This window comes from Leucopleurus acutus, assembly GCF_964270905.1.
Source record: "Leucopleurus acutus genome assembly, chromosome: 9".
Taxonomy (NCBI): Eukaryota; Metazoa; Chordata; class Mammalia; order Artiodactyla; family Delphinidae; genus Leucopleurus; species Leucopleurus acutus.
The window spans coordinates 79,777,815-79,795,997 of NC_139144.1; the positions used below are offsets into that span (position 1 = coordinate 79,777,815).

At 35.2% G+C, this 18,183-nt stretch overlaps 1 protein-coding gene across 2 annotated transcripts in view; it reads left to right on the forward strand.

Moving 5' to 3' along the window:
- The window catches only part of CPED1 (cadherin like and PC-esterase domain containing 1), a 299,694-nt gene that overhangs the window by 113,954 nt on the left and 167,557 nt on the right, over window positions 1-18,183 (forward strand). For both annotated transcript variants that reach the window (XM_082845993.1, XM_082845994.1), the window contains 5 exons: window positions 10,443-10,585; window positions 11,444-11,516; window positions 12,745-12,912; window positions 14,154-14,258; window positions 15,815-15,984. In XM_082845993.1, coding sequence (XP_082702119.1) covers window positions 10,443-10,585; window positions 11,444-11,516; window positions 12,745-12,912; window positions 14,154-14,258; window positions 15,815-15,984 — 659 coding nt within the window. The remainder of the gene's footprint in view (window positions 1-10,442; window positions 10,586-11,443; window positions 11,517-12,744; window positions 12,913-14,153; window positions 14,259-15,814; window positions 15,985-18,183) is intronic.

An 18,183-nucleotide genomic window follows, 5' to 3' on the forward strand; every position in this document is an offset into this window, starting at 1 on the left:
AATGGTGGTAAATCTTCAGTGCAATTTAAATTGCCTAGGTTACACAGTTATTTGGAATGATATCAACATTTGTAAGTCACTGGGAATTGTTTTTCCATTTAAGGAGATTTTGCAACACATAGGTTTTTTTTTTTAATTACTGTAAAGTTAGCACTAGCACTTTCGACTCAGCATCTGAGAGTGCATTATTTTTATCCACGTATCTTCTGTGTGTACTTCTATTTGATTTCAACCTGAACCTCAAATCGGTTTTTAGCCTGAATTCCTTTGAATTATATAAATGACCTAATATTATGAGGTGGAACTGAAAGTTTGTCTTTCATGTCTCTGAATGTTACTAAGGCAGACACAGATGGATTCTTTCCCAGGATCCTGCACACATGCATCGTGCTGTATTCTATACGTACTGCAATATACAGACATATTTCACTGCTTTTTAAAATTCTGTCTCTTTGGAGCATCTTCCAGTAAAGCAGTCATTCTCTGACTTCCTCATTTCCTGATATGGAGCATCCCCATACCCCCCAGTCTATCCTCTGTCTCATAACAGCTTGTCCTCTCTCCCTCACCTCCATGCTTATGAAACTATTAATAGTTATTAGAAGCTCTGTGAAGCAAGTTTTACCATTTGGAGAAAGGGACTGCAAACAAGAGATGAATTCCTGGTATCCCTGTATTTATATGTATCTATATGTGGTATGTGTCCCCTTCTAAACCAGCTTCCCGATGCCTGGTGTCTAGTCTTCCAGAATCCAATAGTTCCAGCCATCACAGCCTCCTTTACCTGTTTAAAACAGTACTGTTCCGGGCTTCCCTGGTGGTGCAGTGGTTAAGAATCTGCCTGCTAATGCAGGGGACGCGGGTTCAAGCCCTGGTCTGAGAGGATCCCACATGCCGCGGAGCAGCTAGGCCCGTGAGCCACAACTACTGAGCCTGCGCATCTGGAGCCTGTGCTCCGCAACAAGAGAGGCCGCCACAGTGAGAGGCCCGCGCACCGCGATGAAGAGTGGCCCCCGCTTGCCGCAGCTAGAGAAAGCCCTCGCACAGAAACGAAGACCCAACACAGCAAAAATAAATAAATTAATTAATAAACTCCTACCCCCAACATCTTAAAAATAAAAAAAAGTTCTGTTCCAAATTGATTTCTATCAGAAATTTGATTCCAGATATATTTGAAAGGCATGAGAATTTTCCCATGTGCTTGATTACCCAAATTATCTACATAAAGAATATGTATTCAAGTTACAGAGAGTGAAATTATTACTTTAAACTCAGAAGTCAAAGAAGAAAAACATTACGCTGAGGAACTATGTTACATTTTCATGCTTTCAAGGAGTTACCATTAAAGGAAAAAGAAATGTGATTTTAAAATACAAATAAGACAGTGATGACGTTCTTTCAGGCTGAGTGAGAAGCGTATATCCAATTGCATTTTTACTCTAAAGGAGAGAGAAGTAAATCACTAGTACTGGATCTATAGTGCTGGATCTACAGAACTAAAAACAAAAATCCCAAAGCATGACCTCTAGAGGCCTAGATATGGATGTGCAGTAGGAAGATCCTTGTACCAACTGTGTGACCTCAGGCAAGTCTTTCAACCTCTCTGAACCACTTTTTCTATCTGAAAGACAGGACTAGTTTCCTATGGGTTAAATAAGTTTTTTGATTCCTTGTACAAATATTTACTGGGCACTTCTCATATGAAGTGTCTCATATGCTAGACATTTTGTTAGGTTCAAGTGATATAGTAACAAACAAGACAAAGTCCCTGCTTTCATGGAGTTTATTCTTGTGTTGAATAGTAGATGAAATACAGATAAAAATTAATTATACATATATAAACAAATACAGAGAACTACAATTTTTTAATAAAACTTTGAAAGGTTGCTTTCCATGAACAGTCATTACAAAATATTGGCTCTATTCCCCGTGTTATACAATACCTCCTTCAGCCTATCTTACACCCAATAGTTTGTACCTCCCACTCCCCCCCCCCCACTGCCTCCCCCCAACCCCGGCAACCACTAATTTGTTCTCTGTATCTGTGAGTCTGCTTCTTTTTTGTTATCCTCACTAGTGTGTTGTATTTTTTTAATTCCACATATAAGTGACGTCATACAGTATTTGTCTTTCTCTGTCTGACTTACTTCCCTTGGCATAATGCAGATTTTTAATATTGCTAAGAATGCAATGAGGGAGGAGGCTGTGTAGAAAGTGACTGGGTTGCCCACTTTTGAGAGGTAGCAAGATCTCCCTGACCAAGTGACATCTGAGCTGTGCTTCATGGAGGAGACTGAGTGTCATTTGAAGAGCTAGTGGTAAAGCATTCCCAGCAAAGGGCCCATTCCGATGCCCTGAGGTAGGAGAGTCCAGGCATGATCACAGAACACCACAGTGTCGTCATGAGATCTGTCGTCATGAGATCCTACTGAGAGATTCTAGACGGGGCAATAAGGATAACCTGCCAGCTCCCTGAGAAGGTTGAATATAACGCAATCAGGGTTCTACCATTCAAAGCAAATAATTAAATTTTTATGCTCTTCATAGCCTTCTGTATTTTGGTACCTTGCTCCTGATCAATTCTCTGATATATATATGGGAAATTTAAAAATTTTTAACCATGAAACTGATTAAATCACAGAATCTACTTCCTGAATTTCCAATTTTAATGTATGCTTTAAAGCTTAGGGTTATTAAGAAGTACAAATGAATAAAATTATTCATGTCACTGGAAGCATGAAACTTACTTAAATATTGGAGTTTTGATCTAATTCCAGAGAATGAGGAAAAACTATCCTAATTGAGTTTTTCTGTAGTTTACCCTAAAGCAAGCCAATTTTCAATGAGCTAAAACAAATGACGAGAATATTTATTTTCTTAAATCATTTGACTTAACACAGAATTTGTTCTTGATTCAGGCAATTTCATTTAAGTCACAAAGAAATGTCCTTAGTTTTTCCAAAAGGTAATTAGGCTACACAAATGCTCAAGTTGTTGAATTGATTTGTTAGATGTGTGGGTGTTTGAGAATTGTGACAGTTTCAAACACATTTTCCGTGAAAGTAAAAACACAGATGATTCATTCTTCAATATTTCAGGGTCCATCCACATTCCTAAATCTGTATAATCAAAGACGCAGTAGCAGAGGTAATGCTGGGGCTTTGCAGCCAAGCAGACTGGTTTCAACACCCATACAGGTTACCTTTTAGCTGTAAAACCTTAGGCAAGTTACTTGTGTTCTCAGCCCTCGGTTTCTTCATCTATAAAATGGGGATAATGAGTATCAACCTCATAGCATTGCTGTGAATATAAACAAAACAGTGCATGAGAAACACACAGTGTGTGGCACATGGTGTCAACTTGGCTGGGGTTAGTGAGTATTATTAAGTATGACATAGAATTTTATCCAAATACCCCATGTGCGTGAAATGAAAAATCACATCAGTGCTTAGGTTTGTAATTTAGTCATTTTTTTCCCTCCCTTTCTCACATCTTTTTTCCTCTTCCTTCTGTTTTTATATATCTGATTTCCCCCCTAAATCATGACCCTTTAAAACACAAAGGAGACTTCTTGCTACGGTCCAGAATGCTCACCAGCCCTTCATCCCCTTCCACAGCCCTCTGACGTGCAGCAGATGTGTTCTCTGGGCCAGACACAGCCAGAGCTATGATCCTCAAGTGGGGTGTCGTGTGCCTCTGGGGAACCATGAAGACTCTCCAAGGGGTTCACAGGCCCATAGATAGTTTCTAGAGAATCAGTGCCCATAACTTCATCTTTCCCACGTATACCTTCCTAAAATTTGATCTCGCTGAGACAGCGCCTCTAAAGCGGGTGCTTTTTATTCCCCATCCCTTCATGCACAGACCTCTGCTCTTCAAAAGAAAGACCTAGCGCTCACCTATCCCTAATATTATAATAATAATTGCTCCAGGGTGAAAAAATTTTGCAACCCCTCCCCAAAACAGGTGCATTTAAATATGGTTTTCATTAGAGAAAGTGAAGGATGCTAATCACCAAGTAACAAATCCTCCACAACTCAGATTGTTTTCAGTTTTTAACAAAATTAAATATTTCATGATAAATCACTACTTGTTTTTTTTTTCATATACTTTGGAGGGAGCTCAAGGAATTAAGTCATGTTGCTCTAGCTAAACCCTTCCATCTACATCTATGTATTTGTGTGAACAAATCTTCTCCATGCTTACACTGAAAATAATATTAATACCAATGCTGAACCCTTCTCATTCTAACAATAAATACTGCTGTCTCAATGGATAAAAAGACTCAACTAAGTGAATAAAAAGAAGTCATATCCATCTAAGGGGTGCGTTTCCAAACCAATTTTACTGTTTATTTTATAAATTATTTATTAAGATTTGTAATGTATTTCTATTTTTCTGACCAATTGTGTACAACAAATAATTGTAATCGTAACTCTTTGGAAAAAATATTTTAAAATTTAGAGCCATATGGTAACTGAAATTTTAAATTAAATGTATAAACATTTTTCTTATTGAGAATTATAAGGTGATCAAAAAATACTTTGTATATAAAATATATTACATTGGGATAAAATTCTGAGGTGTTCAAATTCCTTCAGATACACTTTAAGAGTTTGGCAAGTGCCAGGGAGAGAGAATGATTAGGTCAGAGTCAGAGAGAGAGATCCCAATTGAGTCTGTAAAAGGCAGAATAATAATATCAATCAAGAACAATAGACTTGGGCTTCCCTGGTGGCGCGGTGGTTGGGAGTCCGCTTGCCGATGCAGGGACGTGGGTTCGTGCCCCGGTCCGGGAAGATCCCACATGCCGCGGAGTGGCTGGGCCCGTGAGCCATGGCCGCTGAGCCTGCGCGTTCGGAGCCTGTGCTCCGCAACGGGAGAGGCCACAACAGTGAGAGGCCCGCGTACCGCAAAAAATTAAATTCCAACTGTATTAAAAAGAGGTAGATTTGAATGCATATTTATTCCCCTTTTAACTTGGAAAAGAACATAGACTCTTGGATTTCATATATTTAGTTGTGTCCTTAGTTCTACCATGGATAAAATTGAGTCAGAACTCTTATGTGATATTTCCTTTTAAGGGAAAATATCACATAAGATATTTTCCTTTAAAAAAAAAGATCTTTTCCTTTTAACCGGAAATGATCATCCTCTAGACTTCGTGTTCCATCATAAATTTGTCCTCTATTCTTGGTCATTCCTACGAGCATTCAAGCTTGCTGTGTGATATTTCTCAGACTAAACAAGCAAAAAGTTCAAGGTTAAAAGATTGTTTCTGGATAAAACAGTGAGTAAGAGGAGACGTAATAGAGATGGAAACTATTTCCAATATTTGCAGGAGCTGAGAAATGGAGCAAGGGAGGGGTTATTTTGTGTTTTGTTTCTTTTGCAAAATTTATAACCATTAAAAAGGTGTTCTTCTGGACTTTTGTGGTACAAAATTAACAGGTTTTAAACATGGTTATTGGAGGGAGTAAGGCTGTGAAAACTGCAATATTACTTTAAAAATTTTAAAAATTGTGGTAATATATACATAACATGAAATTTACCATCTTAACCATTTTAAGTGTACAGTTCAGTAGTGTTGAAAATATTTACCTTGTTGTGAAACCAGTGTCGAGAACTTTTTGCAAAACTGACATTATATACTCATTAAACAACTTCGCATTTCCCCCTCCCCCTAAGCCACTGGCAACCACTATTTTATTTCCTTTTTCTAGGAATGTGACGACTCTAGATACCTTATGTAAGTGGAATCAGGCAGTGTCTTTTGTGACTGGATTATTTCAACTAGCATACTATCCTCAAGGTTCATCTGAGTTGCAATATGTGTCAGAATGTCTTTCCTTTTTAAGGCTAAATAATATTCCATTGTCTGTATATACTACATTTTGTCTATCCATTCATCCATGGATGGATACTTGCGTTGCTTCCACCATTTAGCTATTGTGACTTATGCTGCTGTGAACATGGATGAACAAATATTTCTTTGAGACCCTGTTTTCAATCCTCTTGGCTCTGTACCCAGAAGCTGAATTACTGGATCATATGGTGATTCTATTTTGATTTCTTGAGGAACCTCCATACTGTTTTGCATAGTGGCTGCACCATTTAATATTCCCACCAACAGTGCTCAAGGGTTCTGATTTCTTCACATCCTTGCCCACACTTAATATTTTATGGGTTTTTTTTTATAGTAGCCATCCTAATGGATGTGAGGTGATACCTCATTGTGGTTTTGATTTGCATTTCCCTAATGACTAGTGATGTTGAGCATCTTTTCATATGCTTGTTGCTGCAAAATGGTTTTAAGTACCAATATTCTTCTTTATTTTGAGAAGATGAAAACTTCTCTCTCCTGCATTAATACTGAGGGAAATTCTGGTAAGCTTTAATAAGGTACAATGCTATTAAACACTACTGAAAATTCAAAATATTGAAATATCAGTATTCTGCTATAGCTTCTCAGTTAGTCAAGAACATGACTTTAAAAAAAAAACTCTAATATTGGTTAATCTTTCATCCTGTGTTTTAACTCTTATATTTTTCTTATCTCAAAAATTCTCCTGAACAGCTGTGAGCTTCTATTTTTCAAAGGTTTTATTACAAGTCACCAGAAAAATGCTCGTCCTCCCTCGCTCACGAGATGGAAGCGAGAGATAAACATGTTGTCCTAAGGAGAAAATTTCTGTTATCCAGAAGCTCCAGTAAACTATTTCTCTTATCAAAGTCTCTGTGGTTTCTGTAATGTTATACTTAGGTTTAGTTACTCAACAGTGTTTACTTAATACCTACCCTGTGTTAGATACTGGCCACCCAAAGATAAAATGGTACAGTATCTGCCCTAAAAGATCTTATGGTCTAATGGTGAGAGCAAACAAGGAAGTCAACACGTTTAACACAGAACAACATGCTTTGCCACTGAGAACCATCTGCCTAAGGTCCTATGGGAGGATAAAGGAAATTAATCAGGTGAAGCCCAGAATTTAGCACAGGAGGGGTTTGTGAGAGGTGGGGGGGGGGGAATGAGGTGAATATAAGGGCAATTTAGAAATACCTTAAGATATTAAAAACATAACTGAAGTTTTCCTACAAATATTTTGAAGTTCATCCTTAGTCCCTCTTGTCCTTCTATTTTTAGTTGATAATTTTGACCCATCTACGTATATTTCAGTGGCTAGATGTGGAAATTACAAATACCTTACTGGGTTATTGCTTGAATTTTACACAAGTACAAACAAGTGGTGATGCTTTAACTGCCTGGTTTTACAGCCATGATCTTACAAGGTCATTTTCTACATAATTTATTTTGCACTAAATTTGTGTTTCATTTTTGTACTGAAGGAGGAAAATTTATAGTTCATAAAATAGTTTCATGTCATGTTAAATGTTTTAAGATCTTCTTTTATTCATTTTTACCTTACTGCCAAGGCACTGATTTCCTTGGGATCTTATATTCTCATGTTTAGATAATTCAAAAACATCGATTAAACGTCTTGATCTAGAGACAGAGAAGTCTCCGTGATATTTGAGTTCACGGCTGATTTTAACTTACAAAAGTGAAGGTGTTCTTTCAGATATTTGTGTTTGGGTTAAGAAAGCTCCTGAGTGAAAAGTGTATTGAGGGTTCTGATAGCTTTGAATGGAATTACTATCAAATAATTTCAGATTTGACATTGTCTCATGAAATCATCAAGCACATTTCTCTCTTTCTACGTGCGAGCACATTGAGATGCACAGAACTCAAGTATTTGACCAAGGAAATACAATTAGTGTAACAAATTACTATATGAGCAGACAGTCAAAGAAGTCTGCCACTTAGCCTAAGTGAATTAGTTTCAAAAATTGATACAAGTATTCTGCCCTCTCTGGGCGACTTATTGAAAGTTGATGATTAAAAAAAAATAGTAAGCATTTGCATGATTCTACTTTCACTTCTGGCATATGTAATTTGCTTGCCACTGTACTAAATAAAGAGATGACTCATCTAGAATTTTCTTTGACTTGAAGGACTTAAATAAATGGAAATGCATGCAATGAGATAGAAGGAAATGCATATAGAGACAAAGATTGGTAACGGAACGAATACAAAAATGAAGTCTCTCTGTTTTGAATTGTGCCTTTTAAATGCCATTTCTATCTCCTCTCTCCACATTTCTGTTTGTAATGGCAGCTGTCTAGCTTCTTGTCCCCCTGCTTTCATGATTGGTGGTTGACATTGGTCCTTCTCTTGGAAGGCTGAGTTTTAGGGAAATGGGAGGAAAGCCAGTTATTTTGGTCCTTCAGTTCTCCTCTTTCACTTCTGCTGGGAGACATACCAGTGATGGGGTCTATTTACCCACCATGCCTCTTTCTTCTCCCTTTTTAATATATTTCTATTGAAAGGCTTATCATATATTTTTTAAATGTTCTTCCTTGATTGAAGGAAGGCTGTGGACTTTTGTTTTAATTAATAAAAGGCGCTAACGTGTACTGAATATTGATGTGTGATGGGTGGTGGTGTACCTTATGTACATTCTCTGATTTAATCCTAGCAATACCTCCATAAAGTTACTGTTAGTAATCCCGCAAGCTCTCACAATTTAGTAGTAACAGGAGAACCAAAGTCGAGACTGTGACTTTCAGCCTCTAAAGTCTATAGAGTTACCACCATGCTATGTACCTTGTCCCCCAAAACCCAGCACACAGTGCTTTCCACATGGTGAAAAATTAATTACAGTCAAAAATTAAGAAATACACATTTCCACAGTAGAAGAATAAATACAATCCTAAGCAGTAATTTGCTAATTATTTTTTACCATGGAGGATATAATTTGATAATAAATCTTATATATCCTATGTGCTACACAAACATTTCCAACGTTCTTAAATTATTAACCTTGAACCCTGTGATATTCAGAAAACATTAAAATGGAAAAATGCAATAATATTATCAATGACCCTTTCTATATAATATGGTGAAGTGAGTGAAATGTGATGAGTTACTTTTATTTGGAAAAACATGTGACTCTGTTTTGGCTCAAGGATGTTAATATTTTTAGTGTTAGCTTTGATTTATTTTCTTTTGATCATACAGTTATTACATTCATTTTCCTTAGTCCTTAGAGAGGGAAAAACACCCCAACTGCCAAATGCTAATGATGTGTTTATAGGGTCTTAAAGTGTACATCTCATTAGGTTTCTGGTTTTCAGCTGGGAAGAGTTTATGAAGTCAGCATTTGCTTCCCTTGGGTGAATTTTGCTTGCGTATCTTACAGATACATTTACCGTCTCCCTCAGGTGATTTGTGCCAATATCTGTCCTTCATTATTATAGCAACAAAAGTTTTTCACTTTGCAGTCTTACACAGCTCAGATAAATTTAGTTTGTTCTTCCAAAAATATTAATAGTATACCTGCTGCATGTTTTTTCAAAAAATATTTTTTGTTCTTCATTTTTGAAAGCGTATGTTTATCCAGAGAAAGTTTATGAATCAATATGAGATCTGTTTTATACTTTTTAGAAAGTTTGACTTGAACTTTGGTGTTAAGCATCCTCAAGATATAGTTTTGTTGTTGTGATTGTTTTCATATTTAAGCAAATAAAAATAGCTCTTTGTGATACCAACTATAGTGTTTCTATGAAGACATAAACCTAACATCCTGCCCCTTTTTGTAATATGGCCTCGTTCTCTCTAGCCACATGAAGCCTGAAATTAACATGTTAGGAGGACAGTGAGATTCTCTTAGATTCTTCTGTGGTTGGCTAGAGCTCTCACAGCAAAACACCATGAAGAAGAAGCAATTTCGATATAGTTCTTTTTGTTCTGATATACGCAGGAAAGGGATAATAATAAAAAGCTTAGATTTGAATTTCATACTTTACAGTGACTTTCTTGCAATTTGGCCTCACAACTCTCTTGTTGGTAGGTAGTAACCCATTTTAAAGAAAAGGACACAAAAATTCGGAGGAGTTGCAATTGCAAGTCCAAGTTCACCTAGGTAGAAGAGTCACAAAATAAACTTGGCAGTTCTGATCACAAGCTCTGTGAGTTCCCCTTCACTTTCCATGATTACGTGCCATGGAATGAGAAGAAAAATGGAGTAAGCACCTCTAAAGTAATTTAAATTACAGGATGTTTTGGCACCCCACATTCAATCGGAGGGCTTATATTTTTAAATGTATACAATATATATACATTATATATTACGTGATAATATATATTTATTATATAATATACCTTAAGTATATTATATACTCTTTCAGTATATTTTACATATATATGTATATATAAAATATATATGTCTTAGATGATCAAATTTTGCTTTTTAAGGAGTTTTTTTTGAGTGTGTCAAGGAGAGATAGCCTGAAGGGATCTTTCACATTGTTCACTTTGGAAATGATAGAGAGACAAATTGAGATTGTAGTTTCAACATGTGAATCCTTTCCTTTGTTCATAGCTGCAAACGTTTTTTGAGACGTTCCTGAGAACAAGTTCACCTCTTCAGGCTTTTGATAACATGAAGGAAGCAATTAGCAAACTCCTGCTAGCATCTGAAGTATTCAGTGAAACATCTACTCTGGGACCAAAGGTCTTCCATAGGTAAAAACAAATTTCAATGTTAAAAAAAATTTTTTAAAAACCCTACTTCTAACAATCGATTGTTAGTGAAAATATATCTTAATTATCACAAGTAGGTGCTACTTAGAAAATTTTATATCAGTGTAAAATATGAACTTCTAAACTTATGTTTTCTAATTTGTTGATCCTAAAACTTCAGAGCATGTTAAAGACTCACCAGTATTTAAATAGTGGTGACAAGAAATAAGGCACAGTTACTTAAATTATCTTTTTAATTGCAGCCCCTTTCAAGCTCAGTTATTTTTATCATATATGCTTTCCATTGACTAGGTATGTTTTTATTTATAGATTTTTATTAACAAAATTCATTACCTCTTATCTCCATATCTCAGTTTACTTGAGTATAATTTAATGCCTTTTTCTGGGGAAATGTTAAATCGAGTATGTCAAAAAAGGAGGTGCCTTCATGTAAGCTTTATCATGCTTTATATGTGAATAAGAATGTAAGCTTTATATGCAAATAAGAGTGTAAGCTTTTTATGCGAATAAGAATGTAAGCTTTATATGCGAATAAGAATGCCTAGCACGGAGGAGTAGGAGAGCTTCCTTTTACATATTACGTTTTTATGGAGTCACTTCATTGCTTCGTTTAATGTATTATGAATACTTTGGATATATTTGTATTTTCTGTAAGGAACGAAACAGATTCCAAATCCAAAGATAACTTGTATTCAATTTTGGATTATCCAAGCCACTGCTCTTTGTAATTAGTATGGACCTTGAAATTTAACCTTAGTGGTTAGTAATGATATAGTATCAAATAATAGAGTAAATACAGCAAGTAGAATGTATTTTTGTTACCTTGTGTTTTTATTTCAGATGCAGATTATGTTTTCAGCTTTTAACTTTTGATATTGGTTATGGCAGTGTCAGGTCCCCTGTAGTGCTCCAGGTGAGTATGCCGGAGTCCTCATGGGATCTTCCCCTTTGGCTGAAGTGTGTGTGTGTGTGTGTGTGTGTGTGTGTGTGTGTGTGTGTGTGTGTGTGTGTGTGGTGGTGGTGGTGGTGGTGGTGGTGTGTTCATTCATAGTAACTGATCAATAAGTGCAACTTGCGTCAAACTTACTACAGACTTATATTTACTGTGGTTCAGAGAATTAACTAGCATATGGAGAGTCTCTGATTTGAGTTACAATACCCACTCTGCATCCCTGTTGAACAAATATGGATTTTTTTGTGGTTCAACCACTGTTTTTGAAATAAATGTGGAATAAAGCTAAGTATGTGTTAATGCAGGAAAACAGACATTTAGATAATAGAAAATAGCAGGTAACCTAGCTTATTCATATGGGTTTATAAAAAAGGTAACTCTTTTATTCTTTACATATAGATATTTAGTTTAAAATTGGCCTATATTTTAATTTTAAAAGCCATAGGAATTTTTGAAATATTTGTTTTCAATATTTGTATAAATATATGGAAATTTAAGAGTGTTTTTGTATACTCTGATTCTTTTACTTCCTCTTAAATTAAATTAACTCATTCAGATCATCTCCTGCAGCATATTTTAAATCTAAAATAGCCCTTAGTGGCAAGAAGATTTTAAAATTGATTGCATTAGTCTATAGAAAGCTATCTTGGGATATGGCATGAGAAGAAATGAAGAGAAACAAAATAAAATTATGTGCAACCAGAGTTTGACTTCATACTGTAATGACTGGTTTTCAAACTGTTACACAAGGAGAATGATTACATTATATATGGCTCAGACATTTGGCTGAATAGTTCAACGATTTATCTCTAATATTTTGAAATTTTATGAATCTACATCTTCTAATGGTCATTTATTCATTATTTTACACACATATCTAATAGTTTATATTATGCTTTTTAAAATTCATTGTTCAGAAATGTTATTTCCATAAACACAAGGTCTTCAACAATGAAGAAGTTCAAGACAAACTAATTTGATTTTACAAAACAGTTAATGTTCTTATAAAGAATCGTATTTTCAAAAGAGCATTACTTAGATTTTATAAAACTGTTGACCTCCAAAAGGACCACTAGATGTCAGTTCTGATCTATAATCCAACGGGAAATGAATCACGTCTTAGAAGTGATTTCACTGCGTTAAAAGTAAGTCAATGAAAAATATTTGCTGTGTTTTTACTCTTTCACAGGTGCATGAGCATTTAAAGTTTCAAGATGATGATAATATGGATTTTGAGGACCAAAACACAGAAGAATTCCTTTTAAAAGACACTTTCAATTTTCTCCTGTCTAATGAATCTTCACTTTCCATATTTTCTGAGATATTTCAGAGACTTTATAGATCAGGTATATTTAAGGTAAGTGCGTATTTTTGTACTGACAAATATTTATTTCATTTTTGGAAGGTGCCATTTTCTTTACTGTGCAGGTAAGCAACATGATAATTCATTTGAAATTGATTTGTATCCATTATATAAACCTCTTAATGTTTTTCCGACCTAAGGACCAATATTATTTTTATGTCTCCTAAGTATGTGACTGACTGATTATGATGAAATTATGGGTTGAAAATGAAGTAAAGCAGTCCCTAATTCCCAGGGAAAATTTGTGGTTATAATGAATAATACATATTACATATTCTAAAATACTTTAAAAGGAATACCTGAACCTTTTAGAGGCAGTTAGAATAGCCGTGAGTGCTCTAGATTAACATCAAGGGACTAGAGTTATAATACTAATGTTTTTTTAAGCATTCACATCTGGTTAACGTCTTTGGTTAGATAGATGCTGATGATTAGGGAGTAGTGCTTCAGAGTAAGATTGGTTAATTTTTATGATCTGTTGTAACAAGTTTTCTTGATGCATAAAAAAATATGTACAGGTTACTAGGTACAGTATTGTTTTCTATGTATCTTGCAGTTTTAAAACCATAATTGGAAAATTTGGAAAAGTAGAATGTGAAGGGTCTCACCAAGAAGCAATGCTCTTCAGAGAGATGGTTTTGAGAGAGATGACATTATAGACTGTTGTTTCCCTATGATTTTATTGATTCCTTCCTAGAGTTCCCTGTTTCCCTTCCTTAGTGAGTGGATTGCCATTAAAACCATTAGAACAATTTGACCCAGAGGGAATGGTAATATGTGTATCTTTTGCTCTAAGGGATGAATTATAATGAAAAAAGAGTGTGAGGAAAATGGGGGGATGAGTCTGTTTACTAGAATCCATGAAACTCGAAAATGGTAATGTCCCATACGTGAGGTTCACGTGTAAATTTGCTGCTCTGATCTTTTGTACCCTGAAGACTAAAAAAAGACTTTTCCTGCATTTCCAAACTGTCACACTCATTCTGTCCTTCTGGGCCCAATTTCCCAACCTTACTACCAAAGTAGTACTTACTGAGCTATTTCAGGTCCTTTGGTCAAATAGGAAGCTTTCTTATATTCTGACATCATTTTGGCAAGTTAAAGTTATTATGTTTTATTTAGAATTAATTAGCCCAGCTGTTTATAGAGTTCAAAATTTGGTTCTTGAATTGTGTTAAACATGGTTTGACTTTGTAGCAATTGCTTAAGAGTTGCATTTTTTCCCCCCATTATAGGGTGAAAACTATCAAAAAGAACTAAATCAATGCCTATCTTTAGAGGAGATTAACTCAATTATGACTTTCATAAAGGAACTCAGGAGTTTGGGACAATTCCAACTGGTAAAACAAAAGTGACCTTTGATTCCTCTTGATTACTGAGATTACAGTAGATCAGCCATAAGAGACTTGATTTTGACTTAAAACTAGGTGAAGATATTTCTTTAAGGAATAGAAATCTTTGTAAGCTTCTTCTTTTCAGAGATATAAATATTAAGATGAGCAGAATGCATATTCTTTAAGAGTTTGCAGATAATACATGACTTACTAAAAGTGAAAGAATATGGAATTAATATATAGCTGGCAGGATTTGATAGTTCTTAAGGGGAAAATGCTAACATTTTTCCAAAAAAGTTTGCTTTTAGCTTTGTAACCAAAATGTAACCAAAATTTCCTTCTGTTTATTATGCTCTTTTTCGTTTGTGTAAAAGTAAATATTACTCAATAGAACAATAATATTTTTTAAAACTACCTAAATCTTAATTTGTTGTAACTCTGTAGCAAAATCCAAAGAAAGAAAATGTAAATAATTATAGTAACTTTTATTGGTTTCAGCCAAAAAATATATATGGCATTTATTTTGTTTTCTATGTATTTTCCTGGATTCTGTTAAGTTATTGCTCAATATCAAAGGATAGTTTATTACATATACATGTGCACGCTCAGTACTTGCTTTGTTTCCAGTTCCGCCCTTATATAGGTAAATTATATTGGATTCATATTTTTCTACCTAAGATGTGTTTATACAAAATATCTCTTTAAAATAGCATTTTAAAAAGTCTACTAATAATTTATTATTAATCTGTTTGAATAAACTATTTTTTACTTAAAATAATCTGTGTATTCAGATGCTACTTGTATGAATTATAACCAAATTACTAAATTAATTAGTGAAGGTTTGACACTTGTTTTTATAACTTAGCTCCATATTTTAGAGGGTTCAAAGTAAGCTTATTACTCCAAAGATAACGTAATTGATGGGTTATTTTAATTAATTTAAATATAGTAAGTATTACATTCATGACAGTTTGGGTCAATACTCTACAAAGATAATCAGAGACCTGGCTTCATCCTTCATCCTTCAATATCTTCAATTTAAGATATTGTGAAAGTAAAGAACATCTCTTGGCACAATGTGAAGAATAGAAGAATTATTTTGTAGCAGAAAGGGCAGACACTAATTTCCTGACTCTCAGAGTAGAAAGAGGATAACCATAGATTTTTTTTTGGTAGGATTAATATCTCTCACCCTGAGATTTGTAAGGCACTTGTAACCCAAGAGAATGTCTCCTCATTTTTCCTGCTACCTGACGCACTCTGTTATTCAGCTGTTTTCAGGTATCTATAGAAAGCAGATATCCATTTCCTTTCAATGAAAAGGGAAATAAAATTCACCCCATTTGAAAGTATAAACATCAGCAAAATTAGTTCCTTATAAAAAGTGGCATTTACCTTGACAGCAACACAGAAAATTAAATTATGGTATAGATAATGGATTTTAAATAAATATCTGATTTTTTAAATATCTGAATAAATAAATATAAGACCTTTCCTAGTAATACTACATTTTATTTTCCATAACTTATTCTGATATTCTGCTTTCGAATATTCCTTCTCAGCTCTTCCCGTCTACTACTCCTGGGTTTCAATCTTTGATGCGTGAATTTCATGATACGGCAAATCCTGTGGGGAAACCTGGTTCCATCCTGACCCAATACTGGTCTCTTTTAAATGTATTCGAACAATTTCAGCTCCTGAATAAAAAGGCACAGCCACACCCGCTGGAATGGTAAGAGAGCCACAAATTTGAATTGTGCAACCCCAAAAATCTCTAAAGATTGATTTCAAAAGGCATTGCCTACATTAAAGAAAGCAACAAAAAGAAGTGTGTCCAAAAATTCATGCTCTGGAAAATACGCTTCTTTAAAACATTGAAACCATAATGATTCTAGTGGTCTTCAAACACTGTAACAAAAATATATCCAACAGTTTTTTCAAACCATCAGGACTTGACTCCTTTCAAAAGTCATGTTTAAAATTAAAAGTTTCAAGCTAGTTTCATCCTGTGATATATATCCTTGAATTACGGGAGCATCAGACAGAAAGAATTAGGTGAGATTTGTTTTATGAACCATCAGTCAGAGTGGAGCCCGAGACGGTATGAGCATTCATTTGGAGTTTTTGAGGCATGACTTTATTCTAGGCAAAACCTATCCAAATTTATAAATATGTCTGTCTCTACCGCAAGATTAGAACTTTTTTTTTAGAAGATGGAATCTCAGAGAGAAGCATTCGGCCAGGAGAAAAGGTCCTTGGCCTCCTATGTCCACTTCCATTCTAATGAGGGGTAGTAGTGAGTGAATAAGAGGGTTGCTGGGCCAGAGAACATAGTAACACTCCCAGTTGCCAGGGGAAGGGGCAGTGCCTATGGTGCCAGCTAAGTCTGCTTCCCTTTTATATGATAGAATTAAGTGAGTATTTGACTTGTCTATTGCCAGGAAAACAGAAGTAAACCTAACCTCCCAAGGGAATGAAAGACTAGATGGCTGTGCACGATCATCAGTGTCTCTGAAGTTACCCTCAGGAACGGCCTCAGTTCTACTGACTTGTCCTTCATTTCCTTCTGCCTCGGGAGACAGCGAAAACAGTCCTATAAGAAACATTTTTTTAATAGTTCAAAAATACAAGTAATCACATATTCAAAGAATTCATAGGACATCTCCCAGGACCAGAACTCACTTTAATTGCCACATCTTTATGCAGCTGGCCTTATTCTCTCAATACTCCGAAATAATAGGATTGATAGAAGGTTTTGTTTGTTTGTTTGAAAATTAGGTTTTAAATAATACAGCCTACTGTCCCTTTGTTTGTTCTTTGCACTCACTCAATCCAAGACTGTCTCTTTCGCCGTTGTCGATGAGGGAAGAACAGACTTGATTTACCAAGGAGTCTATTTAAATATGGTTTTTAACTTTGGGTGAGTTCCTTTGAGATATGCAAGCTTTGGAAAGTTTATTCCCAAAATTTGTCTCAAGGTCCACATTTGTTATAAGGTTAAGCAATTGACTTACTTTCAGAATATTGAATTTAAGCCTAATTCTAACCCTAACTGATTCCTTCCAACAATGAAATTTACTAAAGGTCAGTTTTAAATATAGTTAGAAAAGGTCGGGACCTTTTTGAATCAGACAGACTTGGATTCAAAAATCCCAACTCTAGAGTTTATTAATTATAGCAGGTAAGATTTTCCTCTGAGTCTCAGTTTCCATACCTGTAAAATATGGATTATACCACCTACCAAGTATTGTTTCAAGATTACATAAGATAACCTCCATCATGTACTGCATAGTGTGTGGTGTGCTGCAGAGCAGATAGGTAGTAAATATTAATATACTTTCGGTTTCCTGTTCCTATACCATCCAGAAGTCACTTCAGCATCGACAAATGGGGTATATATTTTTCTTTCATTTATAGGAAAATCAAGATAAGTATGAAAGCTTTATCTAAGTTAACACTAAGATAAGTAAACTTGAAGTCTTTATCAAGAAACAATTACATAAATTGTTTCTAGAACATTTTAAGAAAGAATACTCAATTCTAATTATCTTCAAGTTTACCAGTGAATGTATATATATTTAATTATCATTCATGCGGTATTACAAGGAGGATGCATACGATACACATTGTCCAGATGAGGAAACTGAGGTGCTGAGGAGATGGGTTATTTGCCCAAGCCACGCAGCTACTTGAGTTGAGACTAGGGCCCTGGCCTTTTGCCCGTTGTCCAGTGCTTTACACCAAGACCTCATGCTGACAGGAAGATCACGTGTAGTCATTCATAATTGCCCTTATCTTCACAGTGGTTCTTCTCCAGTTTTTCATACCAAAAAAGCCAGTTTTACATACCTGTACTATCTGTGGGGTTTAATGCCTTCCTCCACCCTTTTAAATAAAGATCATCTGCTTATAGCAACAAGGTGAGGAGAAA